Source organism: Lissotriton helveticus, chromosome 6 (genome assembly GCF_964261635.1).
Source record: "Lissotriton helveticus chromosome 6, aLisHel1.1, whole genome shotgun sequence".
NCBI classification, from domain to species: domain Eukaryota; kingdom Metazoa; phylum Chordata; class Amphibia; order Caudata; family Salamandridae; genus Lissotriton; species Lissotriton helveticus.
In genome coordinates, this window is record NC_136067.1 from 777,830,265 (window position 1) to 777,858,095 (window position 27,831).

Consider the following 27,831-nt stretch of genomic DNA (forward strand, 5'->3'; position numbering starts at 1 on the left):
ATCCTAAAAGCAAGGTCAGAATAGCCATGGCAAACATTAAGCATCGATAGCACATTCAATAACATCCCCGCTGAATGTCCCCCAAAGCACAGTCAGCCAACAACAAGTTCCACCATGACCTAGACGGTCTCACCCCTGGCCTTTCCTATCAGTAGTACCAACATACGCCCACTTATCAATCGGCATACAGAGCAGCGAGGAGGGTCCAAGCGAGCCGGGCGGACCGGGCAGTGTTGTTATTCCATGGGACTCCAGCCACCAAAACCCAGCCGAGTATGCATGGCGGAAATCCATCTGTGTCAGTATCGACCCCGAAAACAGCCTCCAGTCCGGACACAGTCTCACCAGCCAGGGAAAGAGAGTCACACCATCCGGGAAGCGCCGAAACGCCGCCGGGGCAGCCCAAACCATAGATCGACGTTGTTTCCCCAGCCGCCGAATAGATAAGTGCCCCGACGAGTCACTCACATGTACGACAGATCTGTCCAAAGCGATCACATGAACCGGGTCTTCCAGCGTCTCCACGAACGTAGGCGTAGCTGGAGCACTCATCACTGACGCAGAGGCGGGCACATCGGCGCCTCCAGGAGATCGAACTATGCCCGTGTGGAACGGTGGGACAACAATGGCGGCCATCCTTCTTCCCAGATCCCGGGCGTCCCGGAACAGGGTCGTATGCAGGGTTGTTAGCGCAGCCAGTATATCTCTGGATGTGGGCGCTGTCTCGTGTCGTCAGACCCCAGGACTCTCCCGCACAGCAGCTTCTCTGCCCGGATGTGGTCTGCGTAACAGGGTGCCGTCCGCCATCTTAGCTGATCCGGCCTCGTCCCTCTCCACCTCACCTCGGGACCGGGCCCCACACCAGGGCGCAACAGGAGTCACCACGAGGACCCCGAAAGTCGAGGCAGGCTACCCAGCGAAGAGTCACCAAAAGGCTAAACAAAATCTCCGCCGCTCCCTGGGAGCCGCCCGCCGATTCCGGGAGAAGTCATTAGTCATGCCCGGACACAACACTGGAAAGGGGGCCAAGTATCGTGCACTCCCCTCGACCCTGCTTCACCGCACATCCCACAAGGCACTCCACTAGATGGACTGGGTCAGCACTGTCGCCATCGGCCCATCAGATCTCCGGTGCCTTCCGGCCGACTCCTCACCCCCACCAGAGGCCGCTGTTGTCGCAGTCGCGGCCGGCCACTCTCCTCACTCGACACCCCGGTCCCAGCTCCGTGAAGGCCGCAAAACAGTCGGGGACATTTCCACGGGTCTGCCGCATGTAAAAGCCTCAGGAGCAAACGGTCAGTGAAAGTTGTCCTTCGCCTACGTAAATATGCCGTTATGGCTCAGGATAGTTGCCAGGATGTACGCGCGGGGTGAGAAGGCTCACGGAACCGAGCGTCTATGCATCCATCTCGGTCGCCAGCTTGGCTCCTCCCCCTCTTCTCTATTCTTAGCGCAGTCAAGCTATGCAAGAAACCTCATGTATGGGCCTTAAACGCGTCCCAGACATAATCAGGCGATGTTGAACCCATATTTTCAGAAAAGTAGTTGACAATGGAAGTTCTAACAGCGGTATCTATATCCTGATTATGTAACATTGCCCTTTTCAGGGTCCATCTGGGCGCTGAGTTAGACTTTAGTCTACCCATCATGAGTGAGAATAAGATAGGGGCGTGGTCAGATAAGATGCTTGGAAGTATAGTAATATCTTTCAAAGTCTCTAAGCCTGTTTTATTCATGAGAATGTAATCTATTCTTGAAGCATGCCCATGTTTTTTTACTAAAGTATGTAAAACCCGGGACTGCCCCCATCTTGGCCTTCCAGACATCAACTAAGCCAAGCTCATGAATAATATTGATCATGGCCCGACGGGAACCAAGAGCGGCAATATGCTGACTATGATTTGACCTGTCTTGACGGGGATTGAGAAGGATGTTAAAATCACCCCCCACAACCACCGGGGAGGTGACCTCCACCAACTTAATCTGTACTCTGAGTAGACTGGCAGGATCATCGATGTTAGGGCCATAATAGGGTACATTGGCTAGCTCCCTCCCCCCGAAGTCTGCCTGTACCATAATCCACCTAACAGTATGGTCTGTAGACATTGACTTTATAGAGCCGTTTTAATTAGGACTGCGACTCCCTTATTAGACACTGTCTGATCAGAGCAACAGAACGATCCCACCCATCTGTATTCTCTAAAAACAACCTTACTCTCGATTGAACTTAGGTGAGTCTCTTGAAGGATGAAGACTTGGGCTGAAGATTGTTCTAAGTATTTCATTATAAGCCTTTGTCTTTGTGGGCAACGCAGCCCGTTAACATTCCATGAGATAAACCTAATCCTAATAGTCGTCATAGACTAAGGCTCATCTACCCACCTCTCTGTAGCTAGCTGCCCATAGCCCACTTACTCGACTGAAAACAAAGAGGAAAAAAAGGGAAAATGAGGACTCATTTTTGTTTTCTCCCACTGCAACCCCACCCATGCCCCCCTTCCTTTGGATGTCTCCTATTAGGTCCAGATCTACGTCAGGCGAATCCTTCAGGATTGTCGCTTTTAAAAGCGAAACCAGAAAATACTTTATGTCCCCCCCCTTCAATATCTTCGGGAACATTCAGAACTTTTAGATTGTTTTTCCTGGAGTGATTTTCGAGACGTTCAATATCATCCTTCAACTCCCGATTCTGCAGGACCAGCTTGTCCATTGCTGCGGATAACAAACTTAAAGCATCCTTGGTCTTAGGAATCTCTGCCTCGAGAGCATCCGTCCTTTGTGAGACCTCAACTTTCTGGGCCAGTACCTTACAAGATGCCTGAATAGCGACCTGGTTCGCCTCAAATTGTAAATCTCCTACCAATGTCCTCCTTCAAACCCAGCAGGATATCGGCCAAAGTCCCCGGATCCGTCAAAAGCTGTGGTGCAGTTACCATAGGCGCAGGAGCAGAAAATTATGATAGCTAGCTAAAGCTTCCTTAATATCATAAAAGTTGTGTATGTCAGAGGGGTGGAAAGTGGATTGGAAATTCAAAGGGTTAATCTTCCTCCAAGGCATGGTTGCTCTTATGCCAGTGTTCTTTGCCAGCTCACCACTGCTAAACTAGGTTTCTCAAAGCTGATGGAGCAGTGGTCAGTTCAAACTAATGGCATAGGGTTGTCTATTTTCAACTGCTCAGATTTGGTAAAAAGCAAGTCCAAAGTGTGTCCTGCTATATATATGGGTCCTAACACCCTATTCTGTAGCCCTAACATTTCTAGATAAGTGAGTAGATGGATCACTTCGGTGTCCAATATGTCTTCCTCGTGATAGTTAAAGTCGCCTAATAGAAGTTATTTCGACCACAAGTGTATAAGGTGCAAGGTGCTCAACCAATTTAAGGCCAAAATCTTTCTTCAGACCTGGGGCATGATAGACTAGTGCTCCTATCCAAAATTCCCCAGTTGGAGTCTCCAGCTCAAATACGCACATTTCTAATGATTCTGAGAGGTGCTTATCAATAATTGAGACATTCAAAGTGTCAGAGAAGGCAATCGAAACTCCTCCTTCCACTTCATGTTCTGTGTCTAATGTAACCGCTTTGTATTTCTCTGGGAAGGCAGTGTGGATAATAAGAAGGGCCTGAGGATGGAGCCATGTTTTTTTAATGAAACGAAAATCGGAGTTGAGAGAGGACAGAAGATCCAATAATTCAGGAGCATGTTTGGGGATGGAACTAGTATTATAATACACCCTCTAATCATCCTAGACTGTGCAAAACCAGTGGATTACATCCCTATAGATTCTATCAAAGCTTTCTTCTCCAACTCAGTCCTGTTAACAGTACCATTATCAACCTCCCCATCACTCTCAAGCTCACCACGTCATCCTTTCGCATAAAAGACGCAACTAAAGCAGGAAAACGGACCCTCCAAAGGAGATGGAATGTAATTAATACAGGGTTTCATTAAAACTTCGTCATAGGTGGCCGTACCTAATTTCTTACCAATATTACACTGCCTGTGCTTCGGGCTAGCAGGCGAAAAAAAAGATGCAGGGTTCTTGCCAACAGGTGGCATTCGGATGTGGACATGCGCAGACTGGTTTGCCTTTGGCTTGCTCGTGGCGCCTCCGCGGTATTTAAATAGACCTGCCGAATCCTGATAACCTGTGGAACGCTAGACCGCTGACTGTACAAAGATGCACAAAAATTTTCTCAATCTATCTAGGTAACACAGTTCATTTTTTAAGAATGCCAAACGAAATCATGTTCTAGGAGCTTCTTCACAGAACCTCTTAACTTTCCCATCTTCACTATCCCAGTTGCTTCCTAAGAATTAACTTTCTGGAATTCGACTAATAACACTTTTAGGGCTACCATTAAGGTACAAGTTGTCTTGACCAATGCATCTGATTCCAGTTTCTGTAGATTTGTATGTACATAAGAACTGGAGACATGAAAAGTCTAAAAATCTCATGTGGATCCCAGTACAAGATTAACTTTTCCTCCTAACTGGACATTTTTGTTGAAACTGATGAAAATCGACCCCTCTTTTGGCTTGTCGAGAATTGTCCATGGAGAATGGCAATTGGGTCCTCCTTTAGCAAACATGCCTCTTGTTAAATAAGTAAAATATAATTTTTCTGATGCTTAAAGGTTCTCAGTCTTTTTAAGGAGCCTCCTAAAATAAATTAAGTCTCCATAAGTGTTTCTGTTATTCCAAAAAGCTTGGGTTAACATGTAGCAAGTATGGTTTAGAGACATGCAGATGGTGTGCGTTTATGGTTTGATCACCAGTCCTTCTTAATTTCAACCACACTTTCTACTCTATATTATCCCCTGCTTATTCCTTTGATTGCTAAATATGAATCGAACTGTTTCACAATGATACAACACAGGCAGTGGTGGTATAGGATGTCGCACTACCAATCTAAGAATTACAATAAAGCTTGATTGTAATTAATGTGATCAGTCCTAGTACTTTCAGTGAAATGATGGTGCCCCTCAAGGTAAAAGTAACATCCCACTACCCAAAATGTCAACTTAAACTGAAATCCAAGGGGATAACAGTTAAAATGAGCTAATTAGCCAATTGTTATACCTCGGCACTCAATTGTTTAACAAAGAAGCAAGTGCTTCTAAGGAAGATAATTCTCAGTCATGACCTTCTTTCAGAATCACTACTTATTAGCGATCAGGCAAAACACATCCAATATTAGACTATGTATAGAGAACATTTAAAACATCAGATATTTTTACTATTTTTTTTTCAGAACAAAATTTTATTGGATTTTCTTGTTGTTGAAAGATTACAAAGAGGGCACTGCTCTCCAGAAGCCAGAGGGGCAGTGTGCAAATAGATATCCATCACATACTAATTATTCAATCAACATTTTGATACAAATGACTTACCCCAAACTCCCATCCCCCCAACTCCCTCCCCTATATCCCCCCACCCGGAACCCACCCCCATCCCCACACAGTGTCTACATGGTCCAAATTAGAGAGCATATTTAAAACATCGGTGTGCGTACCGTTTCACCCAGGGTCAACATGCAAATGTTCTGTATCGACATCTCGTGGCGCTGGCGGTTCCAGCCACAGACCCCTGTATTCCGCCCATCTCTTCCATATTTTAAAATGTTTGCTGGGGCAGCCCCTGGCCTCAAAATCCGGGCGTTCCAGCCCCATGTAAAAGTCCATGCCCCTCTTCCACACCCCTACAAAGGGGGCCCTGGTGTCCTTCCAGGCCCGAGCTATATCTCTTTTAGCCGCTGTAAGGCCCAGGAGTAGCAGATGACGTTTATAGATATTCCCTCCCACTTGTTCCATAACATGGAGAAGGCCCAGCTTCGGTGAGCGGGGGAGATCCCAGCCCAACACTTCAGACAAGCAATCCCACACACCGGTCCAGAACCTCAGCAATCTATCACACGCCCACATCGTATGTAGGAAGGTGCCCACTGCGCGGCCACACCGCAAACAATCAGGGGAGGCAATCAGACCAGCCCGCCACAGTCGGTCCCTAGTATAGTAGGCCCTGTGCAAGTACTTAAATTGAATAAAGCGCAAGCGCACTGCTACTGCCGCCCCCCTTGGGGCCTCCAGGGCTTCTCTCCAGTCCTCCTCTTCCAAGTTCCCAATATCCCCCTCCCATACAGACCGCAACTTATCTAGGGGAGAGGAACAATGTGTAATGAGTGTCTGATATATATTAGATATTTTCTTAGTTTCTAATTCCCCCATAAAGACCTTTGCTTCCAGGGGACTGAACTCAGGCAAGAAGTCCAAGCCAGCCAGGGCGGGGGTCAAGGCGTGTCGGAGTTGCAGGTATCTAAAGAACTGAGTACGGGGCATATCATATTCTTCTCTCAATGTTTGGAATGATTTAAGGGTCGTGCCTTTCATGACGTGGCCCAACGCCGATATTCCAATCGCATCCCAGCCACCGAATCCCCGTAAAGACGCCAGTGCCGGAAGCCTCCCATTGTGCCATAATGGGGTTTCCTTCATCAGTGTGTTCCACCACCCCATTCGGCGTAGAGCTCCACGCCACACCTGGAAGACCACTTGGGTAACCACCGGGAGCCTCTTTCTGATGGCCGCCGAGTACAGAAGTACTACACATGGTGTGTAGTGTGTCTGGGTCCATCAGGTATCTCTCAAGGGCATAGGCCGGGTCACCCTGGTCCCCATACCACCACTCAATTAGGACCAAGAGATGAGACGCTTGGCAATAAGACAGGACTTCTGATGTGGCCAGACCCCCACAATAAGTGGAGAGAGGCCCAGAGGAACTGGCTCAACGCCGAGTTTACCTGTCTAAACCACTGCGGCGAAATAGGGTACGGATGATTTTGTAATTGATAGAGAATACGTGGGAGAGCCACCATCTTGAATATGCCCTGTCGGCCATCAATATTCAGGGGCATCCTGGACCATGTTTTCATATCTGAACGTACTTTGTCCCAAACAGGCAACACATTGCGTGCCCAAGAGACTCCGGGCACATCTGTCAGGAATACGCCCAGGTACTTAATGCCCCCAGCCGCCTCTTGTAATGCCGATGCCCAGGATCCTATGCCCCCACGCTCACCCAGCACCCACAGCGTAGATTTCCGTACGTTTAAGTGGAGACCAGACACCTCACCAAATATTCGCATTATTTCAAGCACCCTGGGCCCCGATCTATTTAGGTCCGTGAGGAAGAAAAGAACGTCATCGGCGTAGAGCGCGATTCTATCCGATGGCCCCGCCTCCCACGCAACGCCTCGCAGCTGCGCGTCCATCCGCACCCACGCCGCCAGCGGCTCCATGGCCAGGGCAAATAAATTAGCTAGGGCCTGGTCCGGGTGGAGTAAGTCTGATATATATGGGAGGAGACGATTAGCTAGGGCTTGGCCAGAATTTTTGCCTCAACATTGAGGAGTGAAATCGGTCTGTATGATTCATGACGTTCCGGGGGCCTCCCAGGTTTACAGAAGACCACCACCTCAGCGTGTCACCATTCCGCAAGGAATTTATCGACCTCCTCTTCTGGAAGAGACTCCTGGGGGGTGTATTGGGCCGCATAGTAATGCGCAAAGCTAGCAGCCAGGGCCTCGGGGGCCGTCACAGGATCCCCAGCCTCATCCTGGAGTCCCGGTAGGGACTGTGGCTGGAAGGCACCTTGGCAGAGCCTATACAGCATCGTGCTAGATTTATAACCCCATTGGTATATCCTACTTCGCGTAGCCAACCACAATTGACGAGCCTCATCCAGCAATAGGGAGGTGTATGATTGCTGCAATTGTAGCAGGTGCCCTACAGCATCCACACTCCCCCCGCAGTACACTCCGCCTCTAAATCTCGGACCCGATCCGCTGCCTCCTCTATGGCTCCCCTACGGTCTGCAGCACACCAAACAATATCTACACCGCGAAGCACCGGTTTCAGGGCCTCCCACAGGGTCATGTCGTCAGTTTCGGGCCTATCGTTGTCATCCCAGTAGTGAGCTAAGGCCTCTCTCATATGCGACTGATAGCTGTCTTGTTGCAAATGCCACGTGGAGAGGCGCCATCTAAAAGGCTGCCGCCTCCTATCCAGTAGCAAGTCTATCGTTATTGGGGAGTGATCCGACAGGCCGCGTGGGAGTATGGACGTAGAATTCACCCTCCCAACCCAGGGTTGAGGAATAAACAGGTAGTCGATTCTGGAAAAGGATTTATGGACTGCAGAGACATATGTAAACTCACGGCTATGAGTATGCTGGTATCGCCATGTGTCTATCCAACCCATTCCCTGCGCCATGCCGCTCAATTTAGTGGGAGTGTCTGCTATCAGCCCCCCTCCGGGTCTACATCGATCCATCTGCCCATTCATCACATCATTCCAGTCACCACCCACTATCGCCAACACATTCGGCATTTCAGCCCAAATATCAAACAGTTTTTCTATAAGGGCCTCTTGCAGCGGGGGCGGAGCATACACACTACGAAATACCATGGATTCATCCCCCACCCGTCCCTTAATGAAAGCAAATCTGCCATGGGCATCGATCCATTGCGTCTCATGTATGTAGGACATCCTACGATGTATCAGAACTGCGACCCCCCCGGGACCCTCTCACAAAGCCAGCATGCAATACCTGTTGATAGCCATACCTTTGTAAGCTAAGGGTTTTGGTTCCCAGGAGGTGCGTCTCCTGTAAGAGCAGCACATCCGCCTTCTCCTTCTTCCCTAGCCGCAAGACTGCGCCTCTCTTAACTTTATCGAGCATCCCCCGCACATTCCAACTCATAATCCGCAGCGATGCCCGCAGAAGGCCCGTCTCGTGCATATCAACCGCCATCCACGGGCCGATGGTTCATGGTACTGGGTGTCAGAGGCCACACACATATATAGAATTTCAATCAGATTCGAATGTACACTGTGTCTATGCTAACTACCCCAACCCCCCAACTCCCCCTCAACCCCCCCCTCGTTCCTCCCCGACCGCCCTCCTCCCCAACTCTCGCCCCAAACTATGCCCACAACTCCCCCTCCATCCCCCCTCCCCATACCTCAGCAACATTGAAGTACCTGTCGCGGTGTGATGATCCCCACCCTCCAACGGGAGGCCAGAGACCCACTACTCCAATGGATCCCCACCAACTACCCACCCAATCTTAGCCAACCCGTTACCCAACTAACTACGCTAACTTCGGGGGTATACCCGCCCTCTCTCGGGCATCCCCCAACCCATGTCCCATCTCCATAAATTCACTTTTAAGCAAGAGTTCAGGTGGTGTGTCTCAAGAAGCACTATCACGGTCCATCAACAGCCACTGGGGGCCTCTGCGCCAGAAAGTCTCAGAGTAACATAGGGCCTCAGGGCTTCAGGATTTGAGGGTCAGCTGCATCAGTGTCGTCCGTCGCCACCTCACGAGGAGGTGGGCGCTTCTGAGCGCGCGATCTCCAGTTGCTCCTGCTCCGTGACCGTCGGGGTGTCCTTGGGGGTCCCGCCGTGGATGACGAGTCAGAATCACGTCTCCGAGGGGTATGCACTCTAATTCAAACCGTCTCGTCTGTCCATGCAAAGACCTCCTCCGGAGAATTAAAGAACTGGGTCCGGGACTGAAACACCACCCGTAGGCGGGCCGGATAAAGCAGGGCATATTGGATTTTAAGTTCTCGCAGTCGCGCTTTAGCTGCAGTGAATGACTGTCGCTGCAGCTGCACCAGCTTAGTGGAGTCCGGGAATATCAGTATTTTGTGATTCTCGTACATTAGAGGTTCTTTTGCGCGGGCTTGTCGCAGGATAGTGTCCCGATCATGATAATTGAGCAGTTTGGCAATCACTGGTCGGGGGCGAGCCCCCACCGGTGGCTTCGGGAGAAGTGCGCGATGCGCTCGTTCTACGATATAGCAGCGCGAGAAGTCCTCCGGGGGAAGCCACCCCTTCAGCCACTGGATCAGGAAAGCCTCCATGTTGCCTTTCTCACTGTCCTCCGGAAATCCCACGAACCGCAGGTTGTTCCTCCGGGCCCGTCCTTCCGCATCCTCAACCCGGAGCGCAAGTCCTTTCTGAATCCCTTCCATGGTGGCCACCTTTTTCTTGAGGATCGCCACATCATCTTCCACCCCCGTGATTCTGGTTTCAGTTTCAGTGATGCGGGCAACAGCATTACGCAGATCCTGTCGAATCAAGGTCACATCAGCCCCAACTGCCCCAATTTTTGCGTCCAGCATGTCCCTTGATTGTGTAATAGCTGCCATAAGGGCCGCATTATCTGGTCCCGATCCCTGTTGACCTCCGGAGGCCCCTGCACCGCCGCCCAGCCCCGCGAATTTGTCCATCGGGCCCTGTTTCGTGGTGCCTCCGCTGTTGCCGCCCCTCGTCATGATGAGCCTCGGGCGCAAATGTAGAGCTCAAACTGGCCGTGGGGGTGTCAGGTAAGCGCCCTCCCTCCACAGGCGGAGAACACCGACCAGATCTCTTCTGCATCCTCGAGATCTGGGGGGAGCACGGTTGAGCTTCCTAGGGGGCCGACATGCCCACTCGCAGTAGATCGTCGTCTCACTCGGCCACGGCGACGCCTCCAATCACTGGCGCCTCCACCTTGTCCCCCAGCATCGGACACACACCTAGCCGCCGGTCTAGAGCCAGTGGTCGGTCGAAGCGTGATGTGCGCCCCAGCGGGGGTCCACACCGCACACCTCAGGACCTCCCCTCTACTCGTTTCAGCGGTATCGCCCAAGCCACTGCCGGAGCCTAGCCGCCGGCCATACACTTCACAGTTCCGAGGGGGATGGGGGTCTTACTCCGCTGCTCGACGTAGCCGCCGAACGGTCCCAGCCGCCACTCACAGCCGCAACGCTCCTCGCCTCAGCGTTTGGTCCCCCACCGGGGGGAGGAGGAGAAGGATGAGGGGTGGGGGGGGGGGAAGGAAGGCAGGAGCCCCCCAAGACCCCGGGGCCACTGGGCTCCCTCGGTCCGACTCGACCGCCGACTGGAGATGGCCCGTCTCAGCGGGAGTGTCCCCTCCCCCCCGAGGCCGCACGCCAAGCTATGGCCGCTTACCCCGCAGCCGCTGTCGTCTCGATCCCAGGGTGGCGCCGGGGCCCCTCCGCAGTCCCTCGCAGAGCACCGGTTCTCGATCGGGATCTCCGGCCCCAAGTTATCCGTGGCCGAGGGTGGGAACGGGCACACTTCACTCCGCCAGCCCCAGCGCCACCGCACTTCCGGCCGCACTCCGCCAAACTTTAGGTCCCGGCTCCAGTGCGCGGCGCAGGCCGCACCGTCCCAGGGCTCAGGTCGTCAGAATGAATGCTCCGAGGACGCCCAAATCGCCACCGGGGCTTCCCCTCCGCTGCAGACAATCAGCCACTCAGCCTGGGCGACTTTGGGTTGGGGCAACGCAGGATAAATGCTAGGATATTTCGCCGGCGGGACGGAGCTCTTTTAGGCTGCGTCCGCCATGCTTGCGCCTTGGCCACGCCCCGATATTTTTACTATTTAATGTCCTATTTAACACAATTTGTTATTTATACATATTCCAAAGCATGTTGTTAGAAGTTCTTCTGTACATGGATCCAAAAGAAAACTCAATAGGCAGCCGACACGTGTTTCGTTACTAAAGAGTAACTCCCTCAAGGCTTTTATTATTTCCTGGTTAGCATACGTTGTAATGACCGTGGTTCCTGCTGCTAAAGCCATGACAGCTTACATCTTTTTCAAAAAGACAGCTAAAACTGTACTTCTGATTCAGGTGATAAAAACGTAATGTTTTGGGAAAACTCGCCACTTTTTTTTTTTATCCACCACCTCTGACCAGTGCTCTGCAGATCTTTTTGAAACCAGCCACCAAAAATCAGGTGAAAGTGCGACTTCATCTGGCCACCCGCACCTCTTACAGCCTACCAGTTCATTTTGTGCACAGCAACTGGTATCTTTTATGCAGTTATAAGGAATTCAATTTCTCATGTTTTTATTCTATTGTCCATTAGTGAGCTCTAGTTCAACAGCTGCCTGTGTAGCTCTATTCTTACTTGTTGGGGATCAGCTTAGATTCGTACATTTGTGACCTAGTTTGAGGAAACAGTTCCTTCTTTAAATTTAAACGAATGTAGCTTTGCTAGGATAGGAGGCCCTCATCTGGCATCAGTTTTCGTATTTCTTATACATAATCCGCTAAGTTTGATCATTTTTTAGAACCAATGCAAGCAATATTTAGGTGGTTCTTTTTAATATTTAGTTCTTCCATATTCATTCCACACTTGAACGGTGGCAATAAGGGGTATACCATTTCAGCAGATTTGCTTTAGAAAAGCAAGTGGGATTCTTAATAACTCAATTAAAGATCAAAATAACTACGGTAGTTAAACTTAGAAAGGTAGAACCCTGGGGTATACTCTTTGTCAAAATAGTATTAATACAGCTTTCACTTTTCTTTTGTTATAGGTGTCCACTGCACACATGGTTTTAACCGAACGGGCTTCCTCATCTGCGCTTTCCTGGTCGAGAAGATGGATTGGAGGTAACCTTTGACATTTAGCAGGACAACTGCATCATATTTTCTCCACAGCAGTTTCATCTTTCTTCATTCCTGCCTTTTACTACAGCTGAGTCTGATGGTTAATTTAATGTACATATAGTTGACTAGCTGTGATGTGGTGTACATCTTACATTTACTCTGTTGTTGATGCTGCCCAAACTTATATGTTCTTGTGATAATTATTGGGGACTACTAACATGGCACTTAAAGACGAATGCTAAAATGGCAAGTCTCAGAACCGTTGACTGCTGTTTCAGAATGGAAGACAGTAAGTGCTTTAGAATGTTGGCCTCTTGAAAGGTAGGGATTTCTGCTCCCCCAGGTTAATTCAGTATTCATCTGAGTCTATATTCTTTTCAAATCAAATTAAAAAAAATACCTTCACGTGCAACTGGATTTGAGGAGCATGTTAATGTCTCAAATGTTGGACATTGCCATTGCGGTTCCTCCAGGCGCTCTCTTCCACCATGGAAAGCAAGTGGTTACCCTCATTTTCTTCTGTTTCATAATCTGGTGCCTCAGTTTATTTGAAATGGGGCTTTATTATGAAGTACATAGTGCTGTGGCTGCTGCTAAGTGCAGACATGGAGTATACTATTTATGTCACCTATCTTCTATGAGTATGTTGTGCAACAATCAATCAATGGGGGGAGGAAGAGTACTGATCCATTCAGTCTCCTTTGGATTAATCAATAAATCAAGGGGGAAGGATCACTTGTCCTGCATAACTAGGGTACGCAGGTCGATGTGGGGTGTCTCCCAAGTAAAAAACCCTCATGCACGTGTAAAATGGGATCTCGTAGCGGTATATGTTGTCTCCCCGCTCTTGTTGACACGTGTGTGCATAATCATAGGGTCAGCATTTATGCACCCTCCACCAGGAGGTATTTACCCATAGTTAAAACAGTAGTGATCGTGAATAGTGGGTGAGTGGTGTTGAAGGGAAGTTTTTTAAAATACCTGAACAAACAGACTGAAACTTTAATTGGTCTGGGTTCGAGTAGACGAGAATTGTTGGTGTGCAGCTGTAGAATGATAAGGAATTCAAGCGCACTGATATGGTGATTTTAAAATACGGTCGACATGTTTCAGCCCTATTCGCCTTAATAGGTCAATTGGGCTTTCTTCAGGACCAGTGCAGGGTAGTGAATATAGTGAAAAATGAAAAAAGGTATTTTGACCTGTTTCATCAGTCAGAGGCAGGTCGCATTGTACCTGCAAAAGAAAAGTATACGTACAAAACATATGGGGAGAGGGTAGGGGGAAAGACACACAGTTATGTACAAATAGTACAGTTATCAAAATCATACAGATTTTGTAAAGCACCTAAAAAATGGCAATACTTTATCCAGATTCATACTCTTATAGGGTGTCGACTCTCTCATCCTCATGCTTGTGGAGGTTGATACATGCTGTGAGGGATGTAAATATAGTTCAGGTAAGTGTATTACCGTGCTAGTGCGATTCACATGTGGAAACCACTTCCATTCTGATAAAATTCTGGTAGCTTCTATACAAAACAGCGTAAAATGATGTGGTTGCAACCATTTTCATTACTTGGTGGACTGTTAGGTGTCTATACATTCTTAAGTTTTACTAAGAAATGGATGGTAGAGTGGAACATGCGCCGGAGGTGCGGTGTTAGTACCTTGTTTAGTTTTTGTTTGTAACGATTTTCGTTTTAAGATATGCTTCTCAGTGGGGGGAAGGTATGCTGAGTTGTCGTCACGGTTAGGAATTTAGAATTGATGTATGGTGCGTCACTTGCTGTTGAAGCTTGTGGTTCTAGCGAGGATTTTTAGATAGTAGTGTGAGATTGCTCTCGCTTGCAGGCGTGTCAGGTTTTTGGTGCCCTAATTTGAAAAGGGGGAATGACGGCATTCGCGAACAGACCTACCTCATAAAGTAGCAAATGGCACTTTCTTCGGGTCGGCAGCAATGAAGGAAGTGCCTCACTGCGGGAAATATTAAAAAACAACATTTACGGGTTTCCTAATACTTGCGGTTACGTCGATGTCAATGCGGGACCCAGAGTTGCTACCTGGGACTATTCTCCTTCGGCGCAGCTTGTGCTAAGGGATTTATGCATTGTTTGGTAAATAGCGAAGAGTTACTCGCTTCATGTAAGGGGAGGGTGGGGGGAAAATGTGAGTAAAACTTTTATTAATGTAAGTTTACATGAGTGTATTCTCATAAATTCACTGCAAAATTAATTAGAGTAAGTGAAAGGATTAAAAATAAAAATAAATAAAAATAAATAAAATGAATTGGTGGTGTATCGCCTTGATACAAAACGCTACTTATAAGCGGTAAGCTTGTTCCGTATACCTACATGTTCACATCGATAATGCTCAATTGTGGCAGCGAGACTCTATTGAAAAATACACTGGTTATCAGAAATGAAGTGGGTTGACACCGAATGCAGGGGTTATGGGTTTCGGTCTTTGGTCACTGATTGTAAAGTTTCACACATAGTAAGCTGGATAGAGGAGTGATCTAGATAGTGATTTCGCTTGTAGTACTGTAGGGTCGGCGGTTTTAATACCTCTCTTATTTGTTTAAACTCAACCAAGGAATGTTGTCGTTTAAGCCTGTTGTGTCTGTTTTAAGGCGGTGTATCCAGCGTTGCTCTTTCTCAAAAAGGATCTTCGCTGCATTCCTGTCTATTACGTCAAGGGTCTCTAGAATAACCCATTGTAGATCAGTAGTAGTATGTCCTGATTCTAAATAATGGGTTGACATTTTTGTAGTCATTTTTTTGCAGTTGACGTTGCTTCGGTGTTGACAGAGTCTTTGTTTGACTTTACGGCACGTCATGCCGACGTACCGCATTTGGCACGGGCAGGTAATCATGTAGATTGCGTGGCTTGTGTTGCAGTTGGTGTGCCGTCTCATCCTCCATTTGAGATCTGGTAGTAGTTGCAGTTCTTTTGTTGGTTTTGTGAGGTTGCAAACTGAGCAAGCGCCGCATGGATAATGGCCTGTTACTGGCAGGTTGTCCCACAGGCCTGGTTTGTCTTTCAGTTTTTTGGGGGAGGTCTGGTGTGAACTAACAGGTCCTTCAGGTTCCGGCTCCTTTTATTGGCGAACCTCGGTTTGGGCCAGTTGAGGGAGTTTGATGTGAGAATTCTCCAATTTTTGGTTTATGATTTTCTTGATGTTGTTGGTCACTGGGCTGTAGGTCGTGACACACGTGATTCTGTTTTCTTGTGGCTTATGTGTTGTCTCCAAAAGGGCCTCTCTCGGTTGGTTGCGAGCCCGCTTCTTACATTTGTTGATCACTTTTTTTGGGTATTGGCGAATTGTCAATTTCTCACATAAGTCGTTGGCCTGTTTTTTGTAGTCTGAGGTTTTACTGCAATTCCTCCTCAGTCTGAGGAACTGACTGTACGGGAGATTTTCCCTCAGGGGACGGGGATGGAAACTATTGAAAGAGAGCAGGCTATTTTTTGCAGTTGGTTTGAAAAAGTTGCGGGTATGTAGGGTGTTATTCGCTGCATAGATGGTAATGTCCAGGAAATCCAGGCTGTTGTTGTTAGCAATGTATGTAAATTTTAGGCATTCATCTCGTGAGTTGATCCAGGAGTGGAATTCCTCCAGGCTAGTTGCATCTCCATTCCATATTAGCAGGATATCGTCGATATACCTTTTCCAAAAAAGGATTCGACGTTGAAAAGGATTGTCCTCGTATTGGATGTGAATGCTTTCAAAAGTGCTGACATAAAGCCCCGCCACACTAGGGGCAAATGTGCTGCCCATTGATGTTCCGTGGCGTTGTAGATAGAGCGTTTCTTTGTATTGGAAAAAGTTCTCCATTAAGGCTAGCCTGCAGCATTCCAAGACGAAGTGTCTAGGAGTTTTGTGAGGCCAATCTGTGTTGAATAGTATTGTTTCTAGAGTCTCCAATGTTTTTTGCTGGGGTAGGCTTGTGTATAAGCTCTCGATATCGAGTCCAACTAATAGCATTGATTCTTGTGAGTATTCGAAATTTTGGAGCTTGTTTAGGAGGTCTCGTGTGTCCTTCAAGTATGTTGGCGTTTTTTTAACCAAAGGTCTCAAATATTGATCCGCAAATTGCGAGAGGGGTTCCAAGACTGAGTCTATCCCGGAGAATATCGGTCTCCCCGGTGGTGGTATCTTCTCTTTATGGATTTTGGGGAGGGAATAGAAATAAGAAATTCTTGGTGATTTTGTTTCCAGATAATCGGCCTCATTTTTAGACACCCAATTGTTGGTCTCTGCTTCTTCAACCATCATGGATATGGTTCTCTGTAATCGTGCAGTTGGATCTGTGGTGAGTACTTGGTAAAATTTTATGTCTGCCAGTAGGTCCATACATTGCTTATCATAGCCTTCAGCAGTTAATAGAACAATACCTGCAACGACAACAATAATCTAAGTTTATAGGTTAACAGGGTGCTACAGGCTTTATTAGCACTCTAATTTAAACTTCCTTCCACCATCTTCCCATGCTAGCGCAGTGGAAGACAGCATTTAGTGTTAATCTAGTAGTAAATAGATGGGAAGTGTATACCTATCCATTGGACCAGGTGGAGCAGTAGGGAGGGCCCAGACTTTGGCATACTGTACTGGTCACGTGGCGGTGGTGGTCTGGGTACATGGGTAACATAACATAGTTTACTGATTGCTTGAAATCAATATGTACTGAACAGCTATCATGTTCCATAGTCTCATGGTGCAAAGTTGTTGTATTCATAAAATATTAAACTCTGTTATTCTAATTATTGGAACACTTAACATTTGCTATATCAGCTTAATGAACCAGTGTGCATGTCTGCCACTAGTGTGAGTTGCTAGCTTTTATCGTGCGTATTTGATGCTACTTGTTCTTAGCTACCAAGAGACCCCGTGTGATGGAAGCTACCTTTAGCAAGTGCAGGCTTTTAGCACTGTTTTATGCTGTAAGTAATAGTTTATTTGCATAGTTAATTAAAACCATTGCAATACAAGCTTGAAAATTCATGTAAACTTGTAAAAGATAATATATATCACTATAACCTTTAAATTCCATCTATATACAAACCAACAATTTATCGCCACACACAATTTTTCCTTTCCAGTTTAAATCATAATAAAAATGTTTTAAAGTCAATTAGAAATCATGTCTTGGGAAAGACAATTAAGATTCAAGTCTTGGGAGTTTCTTTTCTGCTACCTTCATAAACTTGACAAGACTACAGTTCTGCTGAGAATCATGGGATGCAAAGAATAGCTGAACGACGCTTAAGAGTCAGAACTTGGCATTTTCTTTTCCACTGCTTTTATGAACCTCACAAAACTACAATTAAGCTGAGAATCATGAGGTGCGAAACAGGCAAGGACTGCCTGTCTTCGTGAGCGAATTCCTCGTTTTATGCTGTGTGATTTTTATACCCATGCCTATTACAGTAAAAAAATAAAGTACAATCTGCAGCTTGCAGAGTGCTGCCAAGTAAAAATCCTGTACTGGCTGAAGGTGTCATGAATAACTTAGTTCCTTCCACTTGGCAGCTATGGAAATATAAAACGTCAATGAAATAATGCATGATTCCACTAATGTCATGGAGCAACACTCTGTGACCTGTCTGTCCTTGATATCAGACGTGGCCCAATTTGAGCTGGATCTTTCCGTTAAAGGTCAAGTGAATTATATGTTCTAATCCTTGCCCTGGCGATCTGTGTGTATTAGTGTATGTATGCTCCAGGTCCCAAGAGCCTCGTCATGGTTCAGGGGATAAAGGCATTCGTTGCAGTGACCCATGTGTAGCACGCAGCGCACACTTTTCAGTGGCTAATGCCTGCTCAATCACTATGGGGAAGCATGCAGTAAGTGTGCAGATCATCTCTCCTGTTGATTTTGTACCAGTTATGAGGCTGTGAAAGAAAGATGCTTATTCCAGCAGCTTAAACCAATATCATGCAGCTGACTGCTATCCATTGAAAACCAAGATCTCTGTGCCTGGCCCGCTCTCAGAAGGATACTATAGAAATTGCTAATTTTTTATTTGGATTTTGGTGTTGGTAAATATTCTCGAATTTAAATTCTGTGTGTAATTTGGCCTCAAAAGGTCGCATCTGTTGTCACAAGTGATCTAAGTATGTCGTTTGTTGCTGTCCCTCCACTTTGATAGGCTGCAGCTTGAAATGGGTGATCGATCTCCCAAGCCCTGGAGAATGGGTACAAGTTTCTGAGTTTACTTTGCTTGTAATATCCATGCTGCAGAACCGAGGGCCGGATTTATTAAGAGGAGTTTGCAAACTAGCATATGCAATTTGAATACTGGCTTGTTTGCAAACCGTCCTTCAGTTTGCAAAGGGACTGATGTACCAATCTAGTCATAACAAAGACAATTTGAAGGAGGTTGCAAAACGTCTTGCTATTTAATTTTAATGAAGCAAGACAATATGTGCCACTGCTTGAAAATGGCTGAGAACTCGGGAGTGGACAGCACGCCTCCAGCTCTGCATTCACATTTCCTGCTCAAAACGTTGTTTATAGCAGCCCCATGTCACTTAAAGGTACAGGTGCTGTTTTGTTGTGGGAAGGAGTAAGCATGCTTTGATTCTCTGGAATACTGCTTGTGTCCCAAGACTGCCAGACACCGTTTCCAAACAGAGCTGTCTATCAGTGGGCCTGACCGAATCAAACAGTATTACATTGTTTTAGGCTGGAAAGAGCCCTGCCTCAGTTTCTGGAAATCCAACATGCTCGGGTTCCTCCAGCAAGAGGACTGAGAATTTGGAGTGCCCTCCAGACTATTTTCAGAGATGGGGCACAATGAAAAGGAAGTGGGAAGATAAACCCCAGGAGTTTTAGAGGGTGGACTGGGGTCACCTATCAATACCATTTTAGAAAATATAAACCCCTAGCTAAGCTTATAACTCTTCAGAGCCTTCTTCAAACCAGAAAAAGAAACCCCTTCTTGCCTGCTACTAAAAATCTAAAATTCTGCCTGTTTCTTAACGTTAGTAGAGACGTACCTCCCTCTGTTCTTAATATCAGCTTCTCAGGAACTGATCTAAACATTGCTGAATGAGAACTCATTAGGCAGACATAGTGAGATTTACACTAACCTCTGCTAATAAAAAAGCCAGAGGTCTGCAAACTGGAAAAGTGACAGAATGAGGAGCCTGCTGATCAGTTCAGTGAATCTGAGTTATCACATAAGCCTCTCAGAGAATTGTGAAGTTTTGCACATATTGAAGAGGACCACCCTCCCAGATTTCCAAGCAGAGTGGATCACCAGGAAAAAGTCCAGAAGTAATCTGCAAAATTAACTGCCTTATAAGCTGGTAACATGGCTGTGTTGACAATTCATCCATCAGAACACCAGCAAAATCACTGTCCACAGGCAGTCTGCAGCACCCAGTCCCCCTCCCACCCCTGGTTAACACCATCAATCAATCGAGTGTCTTATAAAGCGCAACTACTCACCGTAAGGGTCTCAAGGTGGGGGGGGGACTGCTGATCCTTTGAGGGCACTGCAGTTCAGTCAAAGAGCCAGGTCTTGAGCTCCTTCCTGAATTGAAGCAGTGACGGTGATTGCCTGAGGTGGAGAGGCAGGTTGTTCCAGGTCTTTGCTATGAGGTAGGAGAGGGATCTTCCGCCAGCCGTGGTCTTGTTGATATGTGGAACGGTGGCCAGCACCAGTTGGGCAGATCAAAGGTTTCTGGTGGGTGCGCGGAATGAGAGGTGGTGGTTGAGGTGCGCAGGTCCTGCGTTGTGTAGGGCTTTGTAAGCGTGTGTGGGGAGCTTGAAGGTGATTATTTTGTTGACTGGGTGCCAGTGGAGATCTCTCAGATGACTGGTGATGTGGCTGTGGCATGGGATGTTCAGGATGAGTCTGGCAGAGGCGTTCTGAATGTTCTGCAGTTTCTTGAGGAGTTTCTGGGTGATGCTGGCTTAGAGTGCATTGCTGTAGTCGAGTCTGCTGCTGATGAGCGCGTGGGTGACTGTCTTTCTGGACTCGTGGGGATCCCCTTGAAAATCTTTCAAAGTAGGCAAGTGTGTGGATGATGAGACTGCATTGATCTGGTGATTCATGGTGAGCGAGGAGTCCAGGATGATGCTGAAGTTTCGTGCGTGGTCTGTAGGTGTGGGGGGGTGGGGTGTTCTAAGTGCTGCAGGCCACCAGGCGTCATCACAGGCGGAGGTGGTGGAGCCCTCGGTCTTGACTGAGTCGTGATCGAGGCAACTGTCCTTCATCCAGGTGGCAACAGCCTTCATCCCATTGTGGAAGTTGCTCTTGGCGACTGTGGGTCCGTTGGTGAGGGAGAGAATCAGCTTGGTGTCATCAGCATAGGAGATAATGTTGAGGTTGTGGTTCCTGTCGATGGCTGTGAGTGGGCCATGTAGATGTTGAAGAGAGAGTGGCTCAGGGAGGAGCCTGGAGGCACTCTGCAGCTGATCTCTGTGGGTTCAGAGTGGAATGCTGGGTAGTCTGACTCTCTGTGTTTGGCCAGGGAAGAAGGAGCAGATCGATTTGTCATGGGTGCCGGCATCTGGAGTATTGTGCATAGGGTGTGGTTGGAGACCTATCGAAGGCGGTCGAGAGGCAAAGGGGGATGCAGGCTTCAGTTTTACCCCCATCGAAGAGGGTGCGGCTGTCGTCTGTGGGGGCGAGAAGTGCGGTCTCGGTGCTGTGGTTGTTTCGGAAGCAGGATTGGGGGAGGTCCAGGACACGGTTTGCTACGATGAACTTGGAAAGTTGGCCGTTGATGTCTTTCTCGATGCCCTTGGCTGGCAAGGCAAGCAAAGCGAAGGGTCTGAAGTTCTTGAGATCCGTCAGGTCGGCAGAGGGATTCTTCAGCAGGGGGGGTTGATCTCTGCGTGTTTGCAGTCTTCCGGGAAGGCAGTGGAGTTGATGGAGCAGTTGATGGTGCGGTAGAGTTCGGGGTGATGGAGGTGCCGGCTCTGTTGAAGATGTGGTGCGGGCAGGGGTCCGAGGGTGCTCCGGAGTGGATGCTCTGCATGATCTTTAGGGGGTCGTCAGGGGCGAGGGGAGTCCATCTGAGCAGGGTCTGCTGAGGTCCGGCGTGGTTGGGAGTGGTGGTTGCGGGTGGGGTGCGATGGTCTTGGGTATTGAAGCGGTCATAGATCTCCTTAATCTTGCGGCGGAAGAAGCTGCTGAGGTTGTTGCAGAGGTCTTGGGAGGGTGGGATGTCTGCTGCGTCTGTACTGTGTTTGGCGAATTCGTTGACCACGGGGAAAAGTTCTTTGCTATTGAGTGCGTTGGCGTTGATCTTTTCTTGTAGAACTTTTTTCTTTGTAGTTCTAATGAGGTGGTGGTGTGTGGTGACATAACACATAAATATTCTTGGTAGCCTTGCCTCTGAGTGGATGCTTTTGAGTAGCAACTCTAATTGGGTTGTTGTTATTTGTGTCATATAGACTAATTTTGACTCCTTTTATTTGCTATCGGAATTTTTGTTTTTGCACAATAATCTTTCATGTCTTAATCTAATTTTAGACATTTTTCTTTTTTGTATTTAATTTGACTATTTATAGGTAACTTGATATAGGCTTTACCTTTATTTATTTAACTGTAATTGTTGTTTATTTCTTTGTCACACGCAGCACTTATGGTGATTTCCAAGAATGACCTCTGCTGAGGGAACCTCTCCCAAAGGCAATGCAAATGTTACCCTTATTAAAACCTGTCTGCCTTCTTACACCTGCTTGCCCCAGTTAAATTCTGTTAGGAAAGCGTGAGAGATGAAAAGCTGATCACCTCAACATGAAGGCTTCTCGCCCATGTAGCCTACCAGACATGTTTTTCTGCATATTTCTAGTCAAGTAATATGTGGGACAGGTTATGCATATAGAGAGGTAAATCTCGTTAAATGCCCACAACTCAGACTACTGTTAACTGTGTAATTGTGACAAACTTTAATCTGGTTTTAAGAGAGTAGGGCAACAGGAACAAAAATAGATGAGATAAAGGAGGTGGCGCACCTGAGCACAGCGTAAAGGGAGCCTTTGCATCTGAGCACAGCGTAAAGGGAGCCATTACATCTTTTTGTTTCTCCATATAAATCACTTAGCATTTTCTAATTAACAGGTACAGGATTTTAAATTGACCATCCGAGTCCATATGTGATGCTTTATTATGTAATCTAGCATGTGTATAGCATGCAACTATGAAAAGATAGTCGTAAAGTTGAAAAGATATTCTTGTTGCATCCATCAGCAATGCCCATGCCTGTGGACAGTGACAGATTGTATTTAAAGTGTGGGGATGTGGTGAGAAAGATTGTGGCTTGCGGGACAAATCTCTTAAGTTTGAGCACAGTCCAGGCCATTGTGAGCGGTTGGGTACGATTGCAGTGATCCCCAGATGCCTTCGGAATGGGAGCGTATAGATTGGAGACTGTCATACATATCTTGGTCAGTACAGAGGGTTGTATCTTGCAGCAAGGCCACTTATAGCGGGGCTGGGCCTTTCATCCATGCTAAGGCTCTCCGACTCTTCATCCATGCTAAGGCCGCCTGCCCCTTTCAGGGGACGTCCCTAGTGTCTCCTAACCGTAACTCCACAGGCGAGAGGGTGATTTTATAAGCTATTATATCCGACAGTCTAGCCATGACCTGTGACCAACACTCAAGTAAGCCCATATAACTCCAAGCCATGTGTAGGAAGTCAGCCTATATATCTTTACGTCTTTAACAACCATGACTGTGTACAGGGTCTAACTTGTACAAGGAGGCAGGAGTGCACTAAGCCCAGTGCAAAGATATGAATTGCAATAAAGAGGTACCTATAGTCCGCTGCAATCTCTTCACTCTACAAACAGTAAGCCCAGCACTCATCAGAAATTTCTTTCACTACTTCCGCTGTCCATCACACCCTCATTCTATCTGATTCTTCTGTCTGCAGGTATCTTAGGCATTGTATAACTTTGGTACCCAGCTTCTTGTGTCTTGTAATTGAATACTTTTAGTCAGGGCAATGCATTCTGCTGGCTCCTTAGGAAACACCAGGTATGCACCTTTGAGTGCACACAAAATACGAAAGGGCATGAATGTAGGCAATGTTTTTGGGACCCCTGGTTTCTGTATATCCTGTTGTTAAGAACACTCCCTCTATATATAGGTGACTTATTTTTTATGTCCTTTTTTGGTTGTTCATCGATGGCTGATCTTCCCCTTTCTGGTAGAGACTTCATACCACAGATGCTTCACCTTTTGAATTTTTCCCAGCCATCCAACTGGATCAGGAAAACTTTTGAAACAATACCCCTGTGTTCCCAGGAGGTGGCACATGTGACTCTGCATTGAAGTTGTCCATGCCGGATGTGACGTGCACAATCTGCATAGGTGCCACCCATGCGTGCTGACATCAGTTCCTTTGTTTCGCACCTAGAGATATGAATCCAGAAGTACACTGGTCTCCTTGAGAATGCATTCAAAGATTTTTTCTCTAAAATCTGTTTTTACTCCACTGTTTCAGAGACGGGTCCCCCAACACATCCACATGGGTTAAACCTTGTGGGGAATGTCTGAAACAGATCTCTGTGATGGATCCCCACTTGGTCTGTCTTGGTGTCTGTGAATGTGCTCTCATGCACCCAAAAGCCATCCGGGAGCCAGAGGTGAAGCTTTTCATCGCCCGACATCAGAAGGCTCCACGCCATCCAAAGTCGCTTGGAAGATCATGGTCCCAGTCCTGCTGCCGTTCCTGGGACAGGTCCACCAACCATAGGCAGGGCCAGGTTCACCTGTTCAGCGCCAGGATACAGTCATGGAAGATAGTGTGCTTTACAAGTACACATAACAAGCTCACATTGTCCGGTAAGACAAAATAGAAGAACTCCAAGCATGACTCCGCTTCGCTATGCCCCTCCAGGTCTCCGGATAGGGTGAAAGGTTTCTTGGTGCTTCTCTGACCCATTCTCGCAGTCCCTTCGTGTAGCCGGCAAAGAACACTCCCCTGCACCAGCCTGAGCTTCCCAGGCCAACGCATGCACAAATTCAGGAGTTCTATGATGCAATAAATCACATCTTTGGTACAACATCGACCCCAGCACCTCGCTCTGGCACGCCTACTGATCCCAAGGAATTGAATCCCCTTCTGGTTCCACGACTTTTGCTGGAGAACATTCCATCAATGCTGACGTCATTGATGCCACGTGACGATGTCCAACCCTTAGTGCTGTCTGACTTCAAAGCAGCATCATGACAACTGAAGCCGCACTCAATGCCACTTATACCTCACAATACGGGTGACTCTTCAGATACAGATACCAAGCATTTACCTTCTGATAGGCCACAATTTGTGCGTGATCTTTTTCTCACTGATTCTGACAATGGTTGTTATAATACTGGAAACAACATCGTCCAGCGTTTTCATGAGGACAATTGCTATGAGTATCTCAAGGACCCAAGTGACCTGGACACCTCATTTAGCACTCGTACAGGCCCTCCCAATGAGGAAATGATTTATTTTGCAATGGTGATGCAGAAGACTGCTGCGATTATCGATCTGTAGCTTCCCATCCAAGAAGCCAAGATTAACATTCTCACACTAGTATTTCTGAATGGCTAAACTATTTCTGAGTCTCTCCTGCCGTTCAGCAATGCCCTTATCGCTATCTAGTTTGGGAGCTGGGCTATGCCAACATTCTTTTTACCCAACATTCTACTCCGGAGAGTCTGGTTGTGCGGGCTTAGGCAACCAAAATTAACGCAGTTTGTTCCCTACTACCCACCGAATAGGGAAACTAAAATACTTGAAACATTTGGCAAGTGTGTTGTTCCTCGACGACCCTTGCCTTAAGTTGTGTAAATGCTTCCTGTCTACTCTACCAATACCCTCATGCCATTGGGACTCTGTCGTTCATGTGTTGCCTTTGGTCCCCGAAGAGGCCCGAGCTCTTCTCTCCCAAGCCATACAAGATGATTGTGATGCAGCTAAGTTCATGATTCGTTGTGGACCGGACCGACCGACTCATTGGGCAGAGCCATTGGTACCAGTGTAGTTCCCTGATGGCATGCTTGGATGTGGTCCACTGGATTTTCAAGCGATGTCCAAGCGAGTCTTATGGACTTGAATTTTGACAGCCCTTGCCTTTTTGGTGACAAAGGTGAGGCGGCTTTTGAGCACTTCAAGGACAGCGGGCCCACATCATGCTCTTTGGGCCTGTCTGTCGTGCCACACCAGATGCATTTGCAATTCTGCCTCTTTCGTGGCTATGTTAGGGACTCGTAATGTGGTCAGCAACAACTGACGAAGGACCATCTGTCCCATTTATGACAGGAAGTGGCAAGGGAGTCTCAGAGAGGGTGTTGGCGTCAGAAGTAGGACGTGGTTGTTTTTCCGTCTATTTCCTGGTACCGAAAAAAGGGTGAAAGCCTTTGACCTATATTAGATCTTCCTCCTCTCAATGCCTTCCTGCAGAAGGACAAATGTAGACTGCTCACCTTGGCACAGGTCTTGTCTGCCCTCGATCCTGGAGACTGGCCGGTAGCTTTGGACCTGCAGGATGCTTATTTTCACATCTCCTTCCACCAGGCCTACAGGTGCTCTCTGCTGTTCATGGCGGGCCCAGGAGCACTTCCAGTTCGCTGTGCCTCATTTTGTCCGTACCAGTCCTCGATGGGTGGTCATGAAAGTGATGGCGGAGTTTGCAGCTCATTTTCGTAGGTTAGGGATCCCAGTCTTTTCCTTCCTTGACTGATCAGTGAAGGCACGCTCGTCCCAGGCAGTTTCTAACCACTTACTGACTACTGAAAACCTTTTAACATTGTTAGGGTTCCTTATAAAAGTGTGGAAGTCACACCGGTCTCCTTTACAGTTGCTTCTTTTCATCTGAGCTATTCTGGACACACTTTCATGCCTTTCCCCTGGAATTTAGAGTCCAGAGCAGTTGTTCTATGATCCTGATTTTTCTGCCTCTATTCTGGATTTCAGTATGGAGGACGGTGAGGCTTCTGGGACTGGTGGCCTCGTGTATCCAGCTGGTCAAGCACGGTAGGTGACGTATACATGCTCTGCAGTGGGATCTGAAGTCCCAGTGGTCACAGCACCAGGGGGATCGCTCCAACCTAGTCCAGATTTTGGCAGAGACTGAAAGATCTGCAGTGATGGATATTGGACCGCAAGCATTTTTCTCACCGTAATCCAGGATTGAGGCAGAAACATCAGTATCACAGCCCAACTCTCTGCTCTGGAGGGTAGGGGATGAATTGCACCATGTCCAGAATTGCTCGGATGAAAAGGAGCATCTGAGAAGGTTTCAGGTGTGATTTTGGCACGTTGATAGTGAATGCAGGAGGTGCGCTGTGGTCTGGATGTTGGTAATGACCATCTGTGCTAAGCCCGCCGTCAACAGCCAGTTGTTGAGGTAGGGGAAGACTGGGACCTCGGCAGAAGTGCTGGAGCCACCATCATCAACTTAATGAACATCTGAGGGGCAGTGGTAAAGCAAAAAGGGAACACAGTGAACTATAAATGCTCCTGGCCCACTGTGAACCACAGGTAACGTCTATGGGTCTACCAGTATTAGCATTTTGGATTTCTATTTTCTCAAGAAGGAATTCAGGGGGTGCAGATCTAGAATAGTGCGGAGGCCTCGGTCCTTCTTTGGCTCCAGAAAATTGCGGTAATAGCAACCATGACCAACTTGTGATGCCAGCTCCCTCTCGATGGTTCCTTTGGCACTTCACTTCTTTGCACAATAAAGAGAGTTAATCTTCCGTTAGCCAATCCGTGGACGGTGACAGGGGTGGTGGGTTTTCCAAGAATGGGAGGGCGTAAACCTGCTGGACAATTTGAAGCACCCACTTGTCCGAAGTTATGGCTTGCCATTGAGGCAGGTGGTGCCAGATCCTGCTTCCAACCCATGAAGTTTTGAGGAAATACTTGAGTTTAAGGTTAAGAGGCTAAAGCTGCCAGGAATGGCGGACTGGGCAGATCTCTGGACTTGAGCCCCAAGGGACTTGTTGGAGTCGTAGCTGGCTCTATTGGAAAGTACAGAGCTGGTTGGCCATACCGTAGCAATGGAAGGAGCGAAAAGAAGAGTGAGGGTGGTGTGGGGCCATGGCAAGCCCCAACAACTGTATGGTGACCAGACTTTCCTTGAAATGTTTAAGCGATGAATCAGGTTTGTTGCCGAACAGGCGAGTGCCATCAAAGGGCATGTCCATAGAGGTGCATGGACATCCCTCGAAAAACCAGATGACCTCAGTGAGGCGTAGTGGTGGAGTCCCACCGCTGAAGTAACAGACTACCCAGGGAGTCTGGCGTGTCCAGCCCGCATCTGATGGCAAACTTTGCTGCACCCCTGTTATCGACGATAGCCTGGGACAGGTTGGCTTGGGCCTTCTCTGAGACCTT

The 27,831-nt window shown here is 47.6% G+C and overlaps 1 protein-coding gene across 3 annotated transcripts in view; it reads left to right on the plus strand.

Annotated features, from left to right (window-relative positions):
- RNGTT (RNA guanylyltransferase and 5'-phosphatase) overlaps positions 1-27,831 on the plus strand; it is a 1,800,355-nt gene that overhangs the window by 238,062 nt on the left and 1,534,462 nt on the right. For all 3 annotated transcript variants that reach the window (XM_078648288.1, XM_078648286.1, XM_078648287.1), the window contains one exon: positions 12,403-12,478. In XM_078648288.1, coding sequence (XP_078504414.1) covers positions 12,403-12,478 — 76 coding nt within the window. The remainder of the gene's footprint in view (positions 1-12,402; positions 12,479-27,831) is intronic.